Below are 20,627 nucleotides of genomic sequence, written 5' to 3' on the forward strand. Positions count from 1 at the left end.
TTAGTGCATTTCCTGAACATTCTCGTTGATGTCAGTAAGAGTGGATTACACTCTTAAGTTATTTAAGTTATTTAAGACAAAGACATATTAAGACAAAGTGGTTTATCTTCCTGAATGTAATTTATACGAAAATGGCTTTTGCAATTAAAACATGTTGGAAAAATTGTATCAGTAAGTAAATGATGTAAAATGTCTTACCATTTCAGTGGATCTAAAAAGTATAAAAGGGGAGAATGGCTAAAACTTCTTAGAATTCAAACTGAGAATACAAAAACTTCCAAGTATGCTTTAACACCAGAGACAACAACCATATCCAATGCAGCACTTGTAACTGATGGTGCCTTTTTTTCTGGGTGTGTTTTTCTCCCAACACCATGTTAAATTTCTACATATGTTTTCTGCTCTATTTACCCTTTCACTGTGTTAAATCAGTTGATAAGATGAAATAGAAATCTGTGGACTTTAGAACCAACATGCTGCAATATTTCTCTTTTTTTTAATGATCTGAGTATATATGTTCTGTGTCAGATGTTCTTGCTGTAAAAACAGGCCATCTAGGCATTACAGTTTTTACAAATTTTCTTACATCTCATACCTACAGTGGCTCATTGATGTGGCTAAGTGACTAACCATTTCAAAATGTAGCTAACAGTTTAGAGTATCAAACTGAATATTTGGAGCTTTTTTTAAAGTTGTATTTTCTAGGCTTCCTGATATCCAGTATATTATTTTAGACTTAATTGCTTTAGTTTTCCCCATTTCTAGTTGCATCAATGGACAGACACATTACAAGCTGCTGTAAGTTATATGTTGCTAGTTCCAGTTTTACTTCCACAGGCTGCCAATCTGACTTAATGAATTTGACTCTAGATTTGTGTGTGTGGCCATTCTACTCAAGAGTTGATATGCTGATCACCCTATCTTAAAGATGCTCTAAGAAAATAAGTACTGAGCAGAAATAGAAGTATTTCTGCATACAGGGCTAAGGTCAGAGATATTAATTGTAAAGAAGAGATTAATGAAGGTTAATAAACTGCTTCTTCTGAGAAATAAACAATTTAGCCAAAATAACCTTTTTGTAATATAAGGACAAAGAATTGCTGAATTTAAAGGGCAACTGACTTTATATCAATAAGAACAAATGAAGTTTTATACCTCATAATTGGTTAATGACACTTATTGTGTTATTACTCAGTGTCACTGGCAGAAAAAAAGGGAAAAAAGGATAGAGACCTAATCCTTTTCCATGGTTTGGAGTTTTTGGGATTTTTTTTTAGTGCAGTGCTTTACACACAGACCAAGCACTGCCTGATACAGATGCTCTTCTGTAGAATAGTTCACCTCTGTGTTGCAGCCTGCATTAGATTTTCTAATGCTTCTCTTTGCTCTTAAACACAAGGGCCTAATTATGGTAGTCCAACTTTCTGATCTTGTAAAACCTTTTAAAAATCCCATTACTGTGTTAGCACCTTTTGAATGTGTAATAGTGACTCATTAATATATTTATGAAGTCTTTCTTGAAATACTAAATTTTTAACCTAGTTTTTAGAAGTTTGCTTTTGCTTTCCTTCCTCATGCTGCTAATTCTCTTAGTCTTATCCTTTTTCTGCTTCAAGAAACCCAAATAAAAGATACAGCTTGTATACAGTGGACTGCTGTTACAGGCCTCTGACCATTTTAATTTCATCTTCCTGTGAGATGCAAACCTCAGTCTTGCCATAGAGAATGGTTAACCTACTGATTTTTATAAGCATTACATTGATGGCTACAGTGCCACTATTCACAGCAAATGTTAGAGCCTGAAGGGGAGCTTAGATGCTTTGAAATGTGTTAGTTGGGGACTCCAGGTTGGGAGTAAAATGACTCCTGAGTATGAGATGGTGCCCTTGGGAATAGTCAACACTGAAGGAGGCAGACGTTCTTTCTGCATGGGATTTACCCATCCTTCTGGTAACTGGTGATTATGTGTGAATGCAAGCTGAGAGCCTAACAGAAAGGTAACTGGAATGGCAGGAGACGAAGCAATGGAAGTGAAGAGGAGACAGTGGATGGGAGAAACAGCCGAGTCCAGCACTCTGAGAAGTGCTAGATATGTTTTAGACACTTACTGATACTATAACGTAAGGACAGACTTTTCCAGTAGAGGAATAAGACAATATTCAAAGCATTTCCATTTGCCAGAGACTGTAGGGGAGAGGACACAGGTGGCATGCTTAATGCAGCATCTGATTTGACAAAGCCAGCATTTGGTTGTAGAGGCTAGTTCCTTGCTAAAGACTGTTCCTTTGTTATTCCTTCATTACACTGTGCTTGTACCACTTGAATGTAGCTCTCAGTAAACGTGCAGAAAGCTTTCAAATCATGCAGCATCCAGCTTTTTGTTGGCTTAGTAATTAAACTTTTTTTTTAACTTTAGTTGTTCCCTACCCTACAATACACTGACTACTAAAATATATTTTATTCCCTATAGCTATTAGCATTGAAAACCAGTTCTGAGTGGATCTTAACTCAGATGCATGGCCTGACTACTTCATTTGTTCACCCGCTCCAGTGTCTGTTCCTCAAATTAAACTGTGCACCTGATGTGGCAGAGGATTTCCACTTCCTCCTGCTGGATTGTGGAACGGGGATAATCTCTGTAGAGTTCAAAATTCTTATTCAGATCTGTATCTTATTTATTTATGTATTTAATTTAAAGCTTTTATCTTTCAGAACCAGACTTGTCTGCTTGTTTTGTTCAGTTGAGTGTTAATTGCTGTACAGCAGTTTGTATATTTGGTGAGAACAACTGTATACTTTGTATATTTAATTGGCCTGAAGTAAAAAGTCATGTTGCTTAATTAATGGCAACAAATAATTCCCTCTCATTCTGGAAATAGACCCTATTTTTATTCATTTCAGACTGTAAATTATATTGTTTGTTTAGCAATCATCACAAGATGTAGGAATAGTGACTGAGCGTCTTCTCCGGTTTCAATTTTAACATTTAACAATAGGTATATTAAAAGTACTTTTATATGTTTTTAAACTTATTGTTGTACTTAATAGAAATATTATCTGATCAAAATTATTAATGAGTATTTATTATATCACAGAGACCACACTGTGATATAATACACCTTGTTCATATACCTTGTCATATAGTCATGGGAATACAAGTGTAAAGAAAATATCAATAGATAAAAAGAGAACATTAACTAACTCTTGCAGTTGGATTGATATCCACACTCCTTTGAAAAAGGCTATTACTTCTGTGAGTGGTGGATTTTTCCTGCAAAGGCCCTTTCTCAGTATGGTGTAATTGTTCAAGTATAGAGGAAGTCTAGTTTTCATTTTACTTGTGTGAACTTGTCCATTACAAATGTTAGATACATTGCCCCAGAATTCCCAGGATCAGCCTTTGGCACATTTTAAATCTTTTTATTATATTGGCTGCTTTCCATTATTTTTGTACTGAGACCTGTTTAAGGGATATAGTATATGCTGAAGGATGTGGGCATTATATTGGAATTCTTTTTTGGAAGCTCTAGTAAAAATCATTACTTCATGACAGCTTACTTAAAAAACTCCTTTTACTGATATTTCAGTTTAAAGATGATTTCTAAAGTTCTAGAGCTTTCTTTCTTTTTTATTTCAAAAAGTACTGTTGAATAAAATACAATTAATTAATATAATATTCAAATGACACCTTCTGATAATGCTGTAACCACTTGAGCATCTTTTTTCTACCAGAAAGCTTTTTGCTTCTGATGTGTTTGGAAATAGCTTTACTAATTATTGTTAGTAAGATTCTACTAAAAAACCCATTTTTTGTGTGAATACAATTAACTTTCTGTTATGCTGTATTTTTAAGGCAGTTCTATGTAGATAAGGTTTTGAGTTCTGAAGGATGTCTTTACCTCCAGTAACATCTTTAATCTTCTGAATAATCACATTTGGCTTGCATCCCTTGCATTAATTTTGATTCCTAGTATGCATTTGCTGTTAGTCTCTAACATTACTTCACATTAGTCTTCACACTGTCCATAATTTTATCCTTTTATCTGCTTCCTTTAATCTCTCTTTGAAGTACCACTTCAAATTTTTTTGTACTTTGTATTCTAAAGCTAAAAATTACTGTAATTTTTTGCCCTTTTTCCCCCTCTCTGGAATATTAAATCTAAATACATTTTAGTCACTATTACATGCTTTGTGTCAGGACTCAGGAGTCTTGGAAATTAGGGAGAAAAAAACCTCAAAGCCCCATAAAGCAGACAAAACCTGCCAGCTATGGGGTTCTGACCCAAAGAATTCAGTATGTATTATATCTATTGCTCCCCTCTCCATTCTCTGTCCCTGTCCTAACTCATTACATGGTTCACATTCAGAAGATGCTCTTCTGCTGCTTCTATGTTAGTATGTAAGGATTGGGAATGGGAAGAAAAAAGAAAGTGCAAATGTTGCTTGGATCTAACATTTTACAGCCCTTCTTCAAAGGCAAAGGAAGGCTAACACAAAGAACACCTTGTCAATTCCATTAACTTTTGGGAAAATAACAGCCTGCACATGAATGACATCCTTTTTGAAATGTCTGTATTAAGAATTTTAGTGAAGACAAAGTTTGGGATGGATGTCTTTAAATGGTTATAAGTTGATATAGAATCTGGTATTTACTGTTCTTTGCAGTTGTTGAAGCAAGTGCTCTTGTAATGACTATTGGTTTTAGTGATTTGTATTTTTTAAAAGTCTTGTATACAGTGAGGTTTAAGTTTAGAGACTGGGAATGGAAAAGTTCATCCTTTTCTTATCTCAGTAACACAGAGGTGTGGGGAAGGAGGGACGTGAAGTTGGCATCCTTTTGGAGATGCTATATGGGCAGCGGGTAAAAGGAGCTGAATAACTGGAAAGATGCTCCTGGCATAGGATTTCACATAAACAGGACCCTTCAGAAGTGGCTACTGGTGGATTATTCACTGAAAACTAAAGGGTCTGCTGTGTGGATTTGACTAGTCCTCTTGGGAGAGCTTTATATCCCTACTTGGCCATGCGGGTATGGTGAGTTTAGAACAAGGAGGGGGGGGTTCTTCCTCTGCAAAGGTCTGTATCATTTCAAAATAATTAGCAATGCTCTGGATTTTTGAGCTTTCACTGCAGTATCTATGGTTATATGTTCAACCTCCAAACTTGCAAAGTCACACAAGTTTTAAAGGAATTGTGGCATTGGAGAAGTTTGCTGTGATACATTCTTATTGATGTTAACTTCATCTTTGCTTTCTGTATCTGCTGTGAATAAGGTTTTATGACATAGTAAAACCTGGTCCCCTTGATCTGGCTGTTTGTCTCTCAGTCAGCTGTGACCTTTTTATCACATGACATGCGGGGTGAATACACACAGCCTTTTTCTCCTATTGGAATGAACACCTTTTCTCCCTCTCCCAATAGGGACAAAAGCCCTTACCTTGTGAAAAAGGAACGATTGAGGTACAGGTTACACAAAGATATGTATTTGGCTGATGCTGGAAATAAGTCATGTTGTATTCTCTGAAAATACCAGTAATGTTATTGGAGCCAAAGTGGTGCTGGGCATCCTGGTTTGCTTTGCAAAATGAGATTTGCCTTTGGTGTTACAGAAGAGAGAGGTCTGGTTTACCCAGGCAGCTTTTTGGTTCATAACTTCTACTTTCATATGACTTTCTTTGGAAAAATGTAATTAAGCTGTTGAAGTATACTTCAGTATCTACAGATTTTCCAGACTTTATTTTGGTTTCTGGGACAAGCTTTCCTTAGGCAAGGATGGCAGGTGGAAAGCAGTTTGGTAGAAAATAGCTTGAAATGGAGATTAATGAAGTTGTTTATAAGATTTGACAAAGGCTGTCCTAATATCATCTGATTAAGTAGTGACCCCATTATGTGCTCTAATTTAATCAGCTGATTTACCTAAACATCTTTGCAGAATAATCAGGAAGTTCATGGACTTTTAAATTATTTAAGAAATTATTCTTAATATTTTAGAAAGTTAAATGCATACTCTTTGGTGAGGAATTTCTTCCCTTTTTCCCCCCCTCCGTGTGTGTATATGTAATATATCTCTCCCCTATATCTATATAGGGGCCCTAAAAAGAACTTTCCATGAAGACAAGTTCTATACGTTTTTGGGGAACAGAGGTGAGGGTGTTTATTCTCCACACTCCCAATCCATAAAAGAAGTAGTAATGGGCTGTGGCTTTTTAGATGGTTTTCAGGAATACAGCATTATAATGCTAGTGGTGTTTATTAATTCAGTATTATTTCTTTAACTCTTTCAGAAGCATTGTGTGTCTTCTGGAAATAAAGCTTTATGTGAAAAAAACAAGAATACAAATTTGGTTCTTTTGGAAAGAAAAGCTCTGCATTTAATTAATGTAATGTATTTTTAATACTTTTTTCCTTTTTGAATGTGAAAAGCATACCTCACTAAGGTGCAATTGTCTATTTTGAATTACACTGAACACGCAAAATGTAAAGAATCTGCTACTTAATCAGTAGGATTTTAAACATTTATTTAATGTGGGTTAGGTATTTCTTTTGGCTTGTCTGTACCATCTGTTTTAAAATATGCCTTAAAACCTGACACAGGCTTCAAGCCGTCAAGAAGATGAACAAGTGGTCCTTGTGAGAACAGATGGGAGTGGAAGGGCATGGCCTGTGATGGGACCAACAGAGCCACTGGAACCAAAAGGAGGACGAAGAAAGCAGCAGATGGTAAGTTTTACAAATCTGAGTACTGAACTGCAACTCTTAACTGATTTTGTAGTTTTACTTTTATGATGCTATAATTAATGAGTATCTTATCAGAAAGTCAATAGGTAGTTAAAAAGTTCTTTTTGGAAGATGATTGTAATTATGTGTTAGATCACCTATTTATTAAGCATATATTCAGTTTATTTTCAGATTGTATTTCCCAGGGGATCACTTTAGGGCTTATTTAAATGCATGTTAAGGAAAAGTTATCCCAGTCTCTTTAGTTTATATTACATAAAGTTATGTAAATAAAGATTAGTAGGAGCTGTATATTTCCAAATTAAGAAAGATTTTGCTGAGATACTCAGGTCTCAGGGGCTAATTTCACTTTAGTTCTAACAAAAAATATGGCTACTGATGACAATAATAACTATGGCCTAATCTTTGTAACAGAGTGGTTTGGGGAACAATAAGAAACTTGGAAGCTGGAGCAGTGTTTTATTCTTAGGATAATTGCTTCCAGCAGTAAATATAGTAGCACTTTGATCTTTTTGAGATAAGAGGAGGTGACACTACCTCATAATTCTAGCAAGCATTCTTGATTAGTTGGACAGATCAGCTTGCAACACTGCTGTGGAGAAGCAAAAGACACAAGAGGGTGAGGAATTTGTTGTCATCATCCTGTTGTTTCCACTTTGGAAAACGGTATCCTGCTTTATGTTAATGACCACTCCCTGTACTCCTTTGGAATTTAGTTTATTCCTCTCCTAAGGGACATCTCTGTTCCCTTGTGCACTCTTAAAGTGGCAACATTTCCCAGAGGTACCATATTCAAACAAGTTTTCAGTACTGTCTGTGATTACTGTGTTTCAGTGATATCTGTGACTATACAAAAGCTGTAGAATTGTCAATAATGAAAATTACTTTTTAGGATATTTCATTTTTATGAGCTAATTAACTGTACTGTCTATCTTTCCTGAGTGGTAATGTTGTAGCTCTGATACCTTAAGGGTGTTCAGGATATAGTGACTTTGGGAAGAGGCTATATTCTTATTTAGACATTCTGATGCAATTGAAGAAAGGGAAAGATGTTTTTCTCCTTAAATAAAATTGAGCTGTTAGCCCAGTTGTTTTGGATCTGCTTAGCTTGATTCATGATTCTTTAAACTTGTTGAAATGGTTAGGGTCTGAATTTTATAGCTGATGTTTCTGATTAGGTTAATACTTATTTTTAATGTGTTTTGCTTTCAGGTGCCTACTCATGTAGATAAAGAGAGAGTAAGGTATTTTCAGGATGATGATAGTATGAACCTGAAGGATTTGGTCAAAAATGAGAAGATGAGAACAGCAGAGGATCAAAACTCGCTGTTCATGCGTATGGCATCAAAGGTAAGGTGCTGTGTGTATGGCTTTTTAATTAAACATGTTATTATTAGAAATATCAGGGAGTACATGAGGCCTGAGTAAAGGGAAAGCCTGAAGGAAGATGAGAATTGTTTATGGTTACAGAATTATGCAGGACTGTCAAAAATAGGGGCCATTGTAAATTGTAGAATTTCCAAGTACAAAGCGAGAATTTTTCTAAGATTGTGAAACATCTGAGCTGATTCTTAGGATCCACTTTAGAGAGTTGCTGGAGAGACGTACACATTTTAGTGATGTGAGTCACCTGTCCTATTTTAAATGGTGTCTGAAAGGCATTATGGGTATAAAAGGAATTAAAATGTCTAGTTCAGACACAGGTGATTATTCTATAGAACTCTCAAATAAAAAGGAACAGATCCCATCACAGGTATTGAGGCAATAAATTCAGATGAAAGGCAGGACTGATGAAAGCAAAATGTTGATAATCTTAAAGCTGTGTGAGGCCATGACTGTACATACACAAGAGGCTGTTGATGCCTTATTTGAGAGTTGTTGCGAGTCTGCAAACATCGTCTCAGTGCTGGTGTGATTAAAAGGAGAATCAGAATTTTGGAGGTTATGAAAAAGGAGAATTTAGCATTTTAAAGCATGTAGTGAACGCATCATACACGCATATCTTGAATGCTGCCCAAGCTGTTAAAGCATACCCTGTAATCAGGAGCACAGAGCAGTAGCCATTTGAAGAAAACCTAAGTAAACAATATTTCTTCAGCTTGGGGGGAATGGGTGGATGGGTAAGGGAACGCAGGTGCTAGACTAGAACAATTAGCATAAAAGTTTAATAGAACACAACTATTTTTGTTTCACATATGGGATGTGGCCACAGAAGAAATAACATGAAGGAGTGGTCTGAGATTTTTTTTCAGTGAAGAAGGTAATTGTAGATCTTGTGTTGTAGAGCATGAAATGCAGTGGAGGCCTTGATTGTGAGTGGGAGCAAAAAAAGACATAGCAACTGAGTGAAATACTGTTTCATTGTTAAATATTTAATAGGGAGATCTAGATAGGTTTTGGTCAGTATTTCCACAGTAAGTGCTGAGAGCTGCAAATGTGTAGAAGAGTCAATTTTATTGTCTCCCCCCATATATCTTAACCATTGCTGGAGATTGATTTTGCAACATAAAATGGTCACACTGGGTGAGAAAGCAGCTGTTTCATTCCAAAGGGATATTTCCTTTTTTTTTTTTTTTTGTTTGGTTTGGTTTTTGGTTTTGATTTTGTTTTTGGATTTTGGTTTTTTCTTTTTTTTTTTCCTTGTTTTATTTTTGTTTGGTTTTTTGAAGGGTAAAATTTGTTAATTATGTTACAGGAATTTGTATTGTGTTTCCTAGTCTATGCAAATACTTTATTGTAGTTTTGGAAGGCTCTGACTTCCTACTAACTTCAGTGAGTTTTGGATCAGATGCTAAGTAATGTGTTTCTTTTTTGTTACTGGGCAAAGACGTACTACATCAACTGGTTTTCTTAGAATAAGTTTCTTGACTAACCTTTTACGATTCAACCATACTATATATTTACTGGCTAAGTGTATTGAAGCATATGTTCAAAATAGATATTTTGTCAAAACCATTACTGTTGCAATGTCCATATTTTAATTCATGATACTGTAGTATTTCAGTCCTATGCAATGTCACATTTAGGTTTTAAAGGTATTTTTGTTCAGCTTTCATAAAAAGAAGCATCTCAGATGCCAATTGTTCTTCTCTGTTAAGATCTAAAATGCTTTTGGTAGGTTCTGTGCAGGTGATTCCCAGATTCTGTCACCAGAAAATGTGATGGTCTTCCCCAGATGATGTTTGTTTCTTGATCTTAGGTTAAGAAACTGGCTCCTAGGCCTCTGTGAGGTTTCCATGTGTTTCCATGTCTGTAGAATGCATTTATTCACAGTACAAGATCAGTGTTACTCTATTTATGTACTTTATAAGCCTATACTACATGGAGTATCTGCATTATGATCTGGTGCTCAGTAAGTTAGTCTTCAAAATTCTTGCATCTCTCCTCAGTGGTTTCAGCGAGGTGTTTTATTCCAGCAGGAAATCTAGCAAACAAACCTCTTTTGCCAGTTTTAGTTTGATAACACTACACAAATTTGACACATACAAATTACTTTATCTTTCTGCCTTCATTTGAGAAATGAAAAAATTATCCACAAAAATTAATCTGTTGTATTGCAGAGGAGTGGTGGGAGGAAACTGCTGCAAGTCTACAAATGATATCCTGCCTTGGATGGGAGAAGGGAGATTGTGTCCCTTAAATTCTGTTCAACAATTTCAGTCATCTAATCACTGTGAATTGCCTAGGGTGCTATTATTTCCTTCAGAGATTTTCCCAGGGCTTCTGTCCCTTTCCCAGACTATGCCCAAAAGAAACTTCCAGCCCCACAGCTGTTGAGGATGGAGGAAATAGGTGCTGCTCTCACAAATGGGAGCAGAATGAGAACGACAGGCCAGCATGTTTTCTGGCTTTTACACAGCTGAATGCTCTGCTCTAGATCAGTGTTACTTTCCTTATATTTACTGCTTTTAACAGTAGTTCAAATGAAATACAGGTTAGTTGTTGAAGATAATAACATAATTGCAGTTTTGTAGAGATAGATGGGGATGTTGAAATAGAAGGGTATAATTCATGAAAGGATTTATTTTCTTGAATGGGACTTGGAAGAAATATCAGTACGTAGACCCAAAGTCTCTCTTCATGAAAGCTATGTCTAATCCCATTGCCAGGTGAAAGTCTGTGTGTTATCTCGTGCCAGACTCCCACTCTGATTGACAGAATAAACATCTGCAGTGTTCAAGCCATACTTTTCCACCTTTCCTTTTCTCAAGATCTCAACGAGATGAGATGGAGGGATTTTGCTGTCTCCTTGCTGTTTATTTACCTGTTGGGTCTTTGTTTTAAATTTTGATTCTGACTTATCATTGCTCTCTTGTCCATTCTTATTTTTGTAGTCATGGTTCTAAGACAACCCTGCTGTGCTTGAGGCTTTTGTCTCCTGTTCCCCTTCGGCCTCTGTTTGAAGGTGGCTGATGTGGGTGTCACTTACCTCAGCAGTTTGAATTGCTGCCTTTCCCACAGCCGTCCCATGCATGCTATTACGTAAAATTTATGAATACCATGAAAAAAATCTTTAATTTACAGTGCTGGAAAAAAACCTTTTTAAAATCCAGCACTAATCTTTTTGATATATGGAGAAAAAGCAGGCCTAAAGTTTGATTTGTTCGTGTTTTGCTGTTATGGCTCAATGAAAAAAACATCCATTTAAATCACTATTTCTGCTTTTTATTTTCTTCACCTTTGAAAGTGGTTTTGGTTCTCACTGTTGTAGAAGCATGACTTGAGGATATAAAGAAGTCAATAAAACATTTGAAAACTGTTTTTTTCTGACATTTCTAGAGTACAAAATATGTGCGAAGTGTTAGATTTTCAGTACTGATAGCTTTAAGTACCCTGTTTGTAGTTTCTTCGGCCTCTGACTGTTGTAAGTGGTTCAGTTTTCCCAAATTCATGCTGTTAAGACTTATGTAATCCTTTCACTCATGTCAATAGATGCTTGTGGGTGTTTAGAGACTGATTCCTGGAACATAACCTCAAGAGAAATTACCTTGTATTTGTATGTATTAATTCTACTAAAGCATTTTTTTTTCCTTTTTATATTTTACTTCAGGAAAGAGAACAATTAATTTGAGTAGTTCATCAGGACATTTTAATTTTTGCCAGAAATGAATTTTATTTTAAAATATGTGCAGTAATTCCTAAGAGGAATTCAGCAGTGAAAAATGAAATGCCTTATTAGTAATGCTGACCTTCCTTTATGGATTTAGCTGAGTGGTATTCTAGTATTATAGGTTTGCAAAAAGGAAATTTGCATGTTGCCTTTCCTTGCTTCTCTAAAAGTCTGTAAAATGGAAAATTACTTTCAGCCTAATCATTTCTGCTTGCTGTGCAAGTCTACCTGTTCACATTTTTGCATTTCTGTCTTCATAAACCAAAATAATAGTCTTGAAAAAAACCTTAGAAGCTAAAGTGAAAAATGCAAAATGTTGCTGCTGCTGCTACTATTATGTAATGAACCTTTTTCTTCTCCTTCTTCACACAGTGAAGCAATTTTAGCACAATATTTAATAGACATGATAAAGCCAGCAAAGCTCTGGTGCTCTGTTGCTTTTTACATTTCCTTCAAGCTTATGTGCATGGTTTGTTGTAAAAAATTATTGCGATAACACAAGAGAAATAATTTCCAACACCTTGTTCTGCTACATTTCAATTCAATTCACTAAACATCCTTCTGTGTATATTGTGTGGACACAAAGTTAAGGCTGTTTCTGCATTTGGAAACAAATCAACAACAGGACAGCTGCATTAAGGAAGAAAACCTGGGAAGAGTAAGAACTGTGTAGATGTAGCCCATATGAAATTACTGCATAAGCATTTAGGATTCTGCCAGAATTATGTTAAAATTACAAGATATGTTGCAGTTGAAGACTTGTGCAGGACAGTCTTTCCTAGACATTAAAATTATGGCCAGGAATAACTGTAAAGTGCAATGCTAATCAGAATTTTAAAAGTAGAATTCTATGGGTGAAGGTATTTTTGTTTAGTTTACATTTTATGTCATTGACTTTATATAAACTTTTGTCTGTCCTAATTACTACTTATAGCAAAATCTAGAGTTTTCATTTCATATAGCAGAAACAAAAAGGAGGTTGGTCTCTAGCCACTGAGCAGTCCTCTGTCATCTTTTTGCTTGACTTCTGCTGCTCAAAGATAATCCTGAGTTACCTTGCTCACCAGCATGACTTTTCTTGTCAGTGATACAGGCCTTAAAAGAACTCTGTGCACTGATATATTAAAATCCTTTGATACTATGTGTTTAAAGTATTCTTTAATTCAGTGTGATGATAAGTTTTGAAAATGCCTATTCACTGAATTATATGATGAATTAAACCTACAAATTTAAATGTCTGTGTTCACAGGGGGACTGGAATTGTAATAAGGTTTACATGATAAAATTCTACCTTTGTTTGTCTTAAGCAAATTCTATTTGAGTTCAGAACTTTTCGGAGGTGATTTTGTTGTTCAGAATAGGTGCTAAATGCTGAACAAATTTAAATGTGATGAGATGTATTCTTATGTCACTCAGGTTTGTGTTCTAAAATAATAGATTATTCTTCTTTGCAGCTTCCTGAAATACATTATGATACAACATTCCACAAATATTAGCTCTGTCATTTAAAGACGTCAGTGTTGCCATGACAATTTAAACCCAAACTGATACATTTTATACAATCTATAGACTTTTTTTTTGACAAATTTTTCAAGCAGATGCACTTTTATTAGCTTATATGGAAGTAACTCCAGCTATGATTGCGTTAGCAAGGAAACAGGAAAAGCAGAAGTTCAATAGTTGCATACAAATTGGAGCAAGAAAATAAGCAGAAAAGAAACAGTACAAAAAAGCTGAAAATAACCCACACTGGAACCACGCAGGTACCTTTTGTTCCTCTGCTAATTGTGTTTAATAGAATTTCCAATTTCATCCACAAATTTCAAAGGAAATCTGAAGTGGGGAAAAACGTATACTTGAGGTATTATACGAGTATAATCTTGATCACTAGGAATTCTGTCTCTTAAGGGGTTTTTTTCAGTATCACAATGATACTAAATTCTTTAGCAGAGCTTTTTATTCAAAGGGGCCACCCAAAAAGCAAGCAGTAGCAGCAGAGGGAGCAATAAGAGACACAACGTGCAGTATGCTCAAGGTGGAGTGTGTAGGAAGCCAGCAGTATATAAGACTCCAGGGATTTTACTGTGGAATAAAAAAAATAAATATTTAAAATCAAGCTATGAAATATGGTTTCAGAATCCTGAACATAGGTTGGTAGAAAAATGAGGCTGACCCTGGACTGTCCCTTGCACAGACTTGCAAGAGTTACTTCAGAAAATATCCCCATGCCATGGTGCCTGATGGCTTCACTAACATAGCAAATTAAAAAGGGCTTCAATTATTTAGTAAACAGAATGTTATGTAATGAAATAATTCATGTAATTTATTCATATTATTCATGGTAATTATCATGATAAGGATTTAATCAGAAAATACAACACTGTAATTTTTCCCTCTCTCAAATCATTCTGATTTATGCATAGTCAGATGCTGATTTCTTTCTAAACTCCTGTGCTGAATGGTTAGAGATCTCACCCCTTTTCTTGTGTTTTAGCTACGTTTGCACTGTATTTGAGCAGTCCAAATGAAAACCCAGAGGGCTCCTGAGAGAAGTTTGGATGCCTTCCCTGACTGCTGTTTAAATGTTTGTGTATTACAGCCCTCTCTTGGCCAGGGCAAGCACAATTGCGATTCTTCTCTGTTGGTTAAATGAAAACTGCATCCTGGTTGTGGAAAATCAGATGGACGGTAGCAATGACGTAGTTGCACAATTATGCTATGAGATGTGGGAGGCCATGTCATTTTGCCTGGTGCTAAGAGTCCTAAAGCTGCCTTTGTGTCGTCTGGTTAATCAGTGCTTGCCAAAAGAGAAGGGAAAGCTGGAAAAAAAGAGGGTGTATATGAAGGAAGAATGTGGCAGATAAGGCCAGAATAAGGAAAAGTGAAGTAGGAAAAAGAAGACTGGGGATTGTAGAGCTGGTCTGTCTTACGGACATGTCAGTTTAGTACAGCTCTGGGCTTTGGCCAGTATCTGGTAGAAAGAAGGGCTTCAGATGCATTGTCCTTATAGGAACCTGAATTTCCTTTGTTAGCATTAGGTGATTCAGTCATGTATTGTAGGACATCCCAACTGTAAACTAATAGATCAGAATGACTTCCTGCATCTTTCTGATCACTGTGCAGCACCTGAGCAGCAAGGGCAATACCAAACTATATCAATCATGGTGAGAAAACTAAACACACAACATCCAAAATGCATTGGCTTTCATGTTTGGCAGGTGTGATGCTGCACCTATGATTCAGAACAGCAGCTTTGCAGCAACTCTAATACATCAGCACAGTTCCTTCTTTGGATGTGTACTAGCTAGACTAGTTATGTCTTTTGTATGGAAGAATATATGTATGAAAGAAATTGGTTTTTGAATGATTACTTGCTTTCCTTCTGGTATATTAGAGAACAATTTCTTCCTGTTCTTTTGATTCCCCTATAACTTATTTTTGAGAGATTTAGTTATAGCCAAATAATGCAGTTGGCAGAACTCACTGGGCACTTTGTTGTACAAATAGAAGTATAAATATTTTAGAAGAGGGATGGAACACCTCTCCTATGAAGACAGTCTGAGAGTTGGGGTTGTTCAGCCTGGAGAAGAGAAGGATCCAAGGACACCTTATAAAACCTTCCAGTACCTAAAGGGGGATTAGAAAAGAGACAGAGAGCAACTTTTCACACAGGCAGATACAGCAAGGCCTAATGGTCCCAAACAGAAAGAGGGTAGATTTAGTTCAGTTATTTAGTAGAACATCCTTACTTTGAGGGAAATCAGGCACTAGGACAGGTTGCCCAGAGAAGTTGTGGATGCCCCCATCCCTAGAGCATCCAAGACCAGGCTGGATGGGGTCCTGAGCAGCTTGGCTTAGAGGAAGGTGTCTCTTTAAAGTCTCTTTCAACCTAAACCATTGTATGGTTCTATGATCTGTGGGTCATGATGTACCAGAAGAAACAAAATCTGGATTTTAGACAGCACCTACTTTATAAAAGTTTGCTACTTTTTATGTAAGAATCTTCCAGGCTGTTTAATAAGATGAATATTAATTCTATCACAAGGGATTCTGTGGAGTATTTTGAAAAGTATTATTATTTAAAAGAAGTTGTGGAGGTTGTGTGTAACAAACCAGGAATTTTCATGATGACTTCTAAGTGCAAGCAGAACAGAGTACTAATGGTATTCTGTGTTACGTGTAATACTCCTGGTAGCCAGAATGTTGTGATTTCCACACTTCCTTTCCTTTCTAGACTGCCAACTGTCATGTTTCCTGTGTACTTTCATTCTCATGGCAGAATTTTTATTTAAATAAAAATCCCAAACTTAATGTTTAGTAATAACATTACTGCTATCCTCTAAGCAATGCTTTGGCTGCAGGTCTAACTTTACCTTATTAATCCTTTTATAACAGAAGAACATAGACTTGATTTTAGACACCCAAACCACTACATCTTTTTTCTAAATCTCAGAAATCTCCTTATTCTGTTAAATGTAGAATTGCAGCAAGACAGAAGAAGAAGGGAGTTAAACTCTTGAACTGTTTATTTTAGTCTGCAGTGGCTTCCAGTAGGAAATGCACATAGGCACTTAAGTGTATTATAGCTGAATAAAGTAATATTGAGTCTCTTCCTCAGCTGTTTGATAAGAAGAGTACTGAGCATATTTTAAACAAGGTTTTGGTCTGTGTTAGAAAACTGCAGTATTTGGGAAAAGAGCTTTTGTGTTTTTGGGGGAAAGTTACTTATGTACTCTGTCCTTTTTTTTGTTTTTTTAAATATCATATTACCTACAGAAACTATGCCTGGGATATTTGGAAGTATTTCTTTAATTTGGATACTGTGCTTCATTTGTGATAGTCTGCCTTCCAAATGCGTTCAGTTAACATTAGTTCTTTTCTAGGGCTACCCTAGTCAGTATCCTAAAATTTATTAAAATTTATTGTGGCATGCAACAGGTACACTCAGAAAGACTTAGTATTGAAGGCAAAGACTGTTTTCTTCCCAAAATGGCTTAGTCCTGTTCCCTTGGTAAGAATAACTGTTGGCATATTTTCACAGAATGTGAATATGAAGTGCAGAGTCATGGTCTAGTTATTTCACAAAAGATGATTTAATGGTAGTTGTAAAAGGAGAGGAGGAGGAGATGGGAGAGGATAAAATATATGATATAAATGATATATGAAAGTGTGCATCTATTTAAAGACAGCTGAAGTTATGGCAAGATAATGTTGAAATACCTAGCCCTTAATTTGAGATGGAATATAGTAATGTACTCTTCTCACTGCTGTCACATATCTGTATTTTAATATCTGTATATGACTGCTCTCAGGAGAGGTACCTGATGATTCTGTCTGCAGCAGATGCCATATGAAAGGAGGAAATGCTACTGCTTATGTACTTTGTGCTTTTTTCAAGGAAGGAAGCTCTTTTTCAAAGAGCTAAGTATTTTTTCTTTCTACTTTATAAATAAGTGCAACTTTTCTGTATATCTTTTCAGCTCATGGAAAAAACAGACAGAGAGTACTACACTCTGGATGACATGTTTGTTTCCAAAGCAGCCAAGAGAGCACGCAGTGGGGAAGAGGAGGAAGTACAAAGAAGAAAAGCAATCCGTGAGCACCAGCAACTTGCTGCATGCATGGAAAAGTGCCCCTACTGCTTTGATAGCAGTGAACTTTCTAAACATCTTATTATTGCAATTGGCACCAAGGTAAGAAAATAGCAATTTAACACAAGCGTAGAAATAAAAAAGAAATTATGTTAGAGTGTTTAAAATTAGGAACAAAATTGCTTCTATGGAAGGATTTATTGTTCTGCATCTTACTTTCTTTGCTCTTTCAGTTGATTCCACAACTTCATCAAGGGTGAGGAGGAAAAAGATATAAATCTGTCATGAATTTTAAAGCTAATCTTTGATGTCAGGACTTCATGTTTGTAGAAGACAAGAGTAATAATGAAAGATTTCAGTGCAGAGATTAGACTGTCGGTGGGTTTGTGGAAGATTAAATCACACTTCACTGAAGGAAATTCGAACTGGTGAAGAACTGTGTCATGATATCAAAGAAAACTAAGTGGGGAATTCAATTTTTAAGCATAGAATCCTTCAAAATAGACAGAAGTTTGGTTTGGAAACCTTTCTGGTTCTGTTAATGCTTTTAAAAGTTACATAAATATTTGGATTTATAACATCTGAAATACTTCAGTATAACCTGTTTTGTCATTTTTTTTACTAGTTTTCATTTATCAGTGATGTTTTCATTTGATCAGAAACTCTTTATAGGTAGAGTCACGCACCTGGTACAGGTATACAGAGTTATATAGCTGAGAGGTATACAGCTGATATAGTGCTGTGTCTTGGATTTAGGATGAATGTAATGTTGATAAGACACTGATGTTTTTAGTTGTTGCTAAGTAGTGCTCAGGAACTTTTCTGCTTCTCATACTGCCCCACTGAGAAGGTGAGGGGGGCACAAGGAGTTGAGAAGGGACATGGCAGGACAGCTGGCCCTAACTGACCTTAGGGATATTCCAGACCATATGACATCATGCTTAGTGGATAAACTCAGGGGAAAGTTGGCCAGGGGCCAGTGCTTGGGAAATGGCTGGGCAACAGTGGGTGGGTGGTGAGCAACTGTGTTGTGCATCACTTGGTTTGTACGTTGTTGTTGTTGTTGTTATCATTGTAATTCAATTTCCTATCCTTTTAAACTGTCTTTATCTCTACCCACAATTCTACGTCTTTTCTTGATTCTCTCCCACTTATCCCACTGGGAACAGGGAGTGAGTGAACAACTGTGTGATGTCTAGCTGCCTGCCAGGTTAAACCGTGACATGTATACATTTTTTATATATATATATATGTATACACATATTATTAAAAGTGCATACAGCCATGTATCTATATTAAAAAATACTGGGCTGCACTGAACAGTGTCATTTCATAGCAGTTATGATACCAGTTATTTTATAAAGGTGATATTACTGCCTTGGTGGTGGAACTGTTCTCTGGATACTGCTGGTTGGTTTGATCTACTGGTGGATAATGGGCCCTTTTAAAAAGCACTAAAATTGCTAATACCTTGATGTAGTTAGTAGCTAATAGCTTCTGTTGGTTTGAATTTAGCAGATGATGAATTTCTTAGCCTCAGCAATGGGAAGGTTTTTAATGCTGGAAAACTGGGCCCTTGAGGTTTTTTTTGTTTTTCCTAGGTGTACTTGTCTCTACCAAGCAGCCAGTCCCTTACTGAAGGTCACTGCCTGATAGCCCCTCTACAGCACCATACTGCAGCCACTCTTTTGGATGAAGACATCTGGGAAGAAATCCAGGTCTGCTGAAAAACTGTCTCCTGTTCTAACCCTTTTGTAAAATAATTTTCTCGTGGATAATAACATCCTTGTCATAAGTACATACTTTCATAATTTGCAGTCTGGCAGCTCTGTTCTGATTCCACTAAGGGGCAGAACCTTCTCACATTATGGATGAAAATTATGGTCAAATATTAACAGGAAAGAGAGGCAGGGTAAATTCTGAAGCAAATTTTCAATTTATAAGCAGTAGAAGAAGTTTCCTGGAATGCTGCAGAACATGCATCCTTGGAGGTCTTTGAAACCATGTTAGAGGAATGTCTGTTGGAAATGAAGAAGGTACAGCTGATCCCTTACAGAAAATAGAATAACTGGCTTAATGGGATTCTCTTGGGAGTTCCAAGGAAAAGAAAAGAATTGTCAGATCAGGCAGATTACTTAAAATTAAATACAAATATGTTGTTTACATATCTTCAGTTTTTAATCTGGTTTTGGGTGGATATTAATTAAAAGAGAAATACCTTACTCTTAAAATCAATGAGATCTCTGTTTAAGTCCAATTTTCTGTCTTTTTTGAAGAGAATTATTAAAATAGTGCACCAAGCATGATGGGTTGTGCTTTCCAAGTCTCTTTTGAAGACATTTTGAAGATTTTGAGTTCTGTTTTCTTTGGAGATGGAAAATCAAGGGAGGGATGTAACAAGCTTCTGCCTAAGAGATTGGCTGTGTTTTCAATCCCCTATCCTGCCACCACGATTATTACAAAGGGAAAACAATTTGCCACCTCTTATATTGAAATATTGGAGACTATATCAGGCTAGAGAAAGGTTTCATTGTTGTAGTTGCTGAGATTTAAAACCAGCATAATTTATAAGTTTGTAATAATTTAAATAACATTGGTCTTGCCTCATGTCTGGCAGATGGATTCTCTTTACTTTTCAAATTTGCCTCCCACATTGATTCTCATGTCTAATGTTGTTTCATATAGTAAATTATGCTCCTTTCTAAGCAGAAAGGGGTTCTCTTGCATATGACAGAAATGCCTAAGAAAGTTGGATAAGAAACAAATAAGTGCAACAAGTAGGATCAGGAGGAAAAAAGAGCATGTGGAAAAGTGATAAATATGTTTATCCTCAATCTTCTATTTACCCCAAACTCTTAACTAAACAATTACAAATTTTAAATTGTATGAGAAAGAAAATGGCATCATGAAAAGATAAGCAAATGCAGTCCCTGTCTTCAGCACTAGTCTTTTACCTATTAGAAAAGGCATCTAGTTGATAAAACCATTATCCTTTGATCCTGTGAATATATTCGTAGACAGAATATAGATATTCTTAAATATTTCTTTGCAGTGAAGTATTTTGGAAAGTGATGGATACATGACTTTTTTTTTTCACCAACATATACGTATTACAGAAGAAGGAGTCTGGAAAATGTTAGAAAGAGTATAAGCAGACAGTCAATGACAAAACTAACTTTCTGATGCAA

At 36.0% G+C, this 20,627-nt stretch overlaps 1 protein-coding gene across 5 annotated transcripts in view; it reads left to right on the forward strand.

The window, feature by feature from the left end:
* The window catches only part of CWF19L2 (CWF19 like cell cycle control factor 2), a 60,711-nt gene that overhangs the window by 32,158 nt on the left and 7,926 nt on the right, over window positions 1-20,627 (forward strand). For all 5 annotated transcript variants that reach the window (XM_039718687.1, XM_039718688.1, XM_039718691.1 and 2 more), the window contains exons 11-14: window positions 6,595-6,720; window positions 7,951-8,088; window positions 17,329-17,541; window positions 19,041-19,157. In XM_039718687.1, the coding sequence (XP_039574621.1) occupies window positions 6,595-6,720; window positions 7,951-8,088; window positions 17,329-17,541; window positions 19,041-19,157 (594 nt within the window). The remainder of the gene's footprint in view (window positions 1-6,594; window positions 6,721-7,950; window positions 8,089-17,328; window positions 17,542-19,040; window positions 19,158-20,627) is intronic.

This window comes from Passer montanus, unplaced genomic scaffold, assembly GCF_014805655.1.
Source record: "Passer montanus isolate IOZ18808 unplaced genomic scaffold, ASM1480565v1 scaffold4, whole genome shotgun sequence".
NCBI classification, from domain to species: Eukaryota; Metazoa; Chordata; class Aves; order Passeriformes; family Passeridae; genus Passer; species Passer montanus.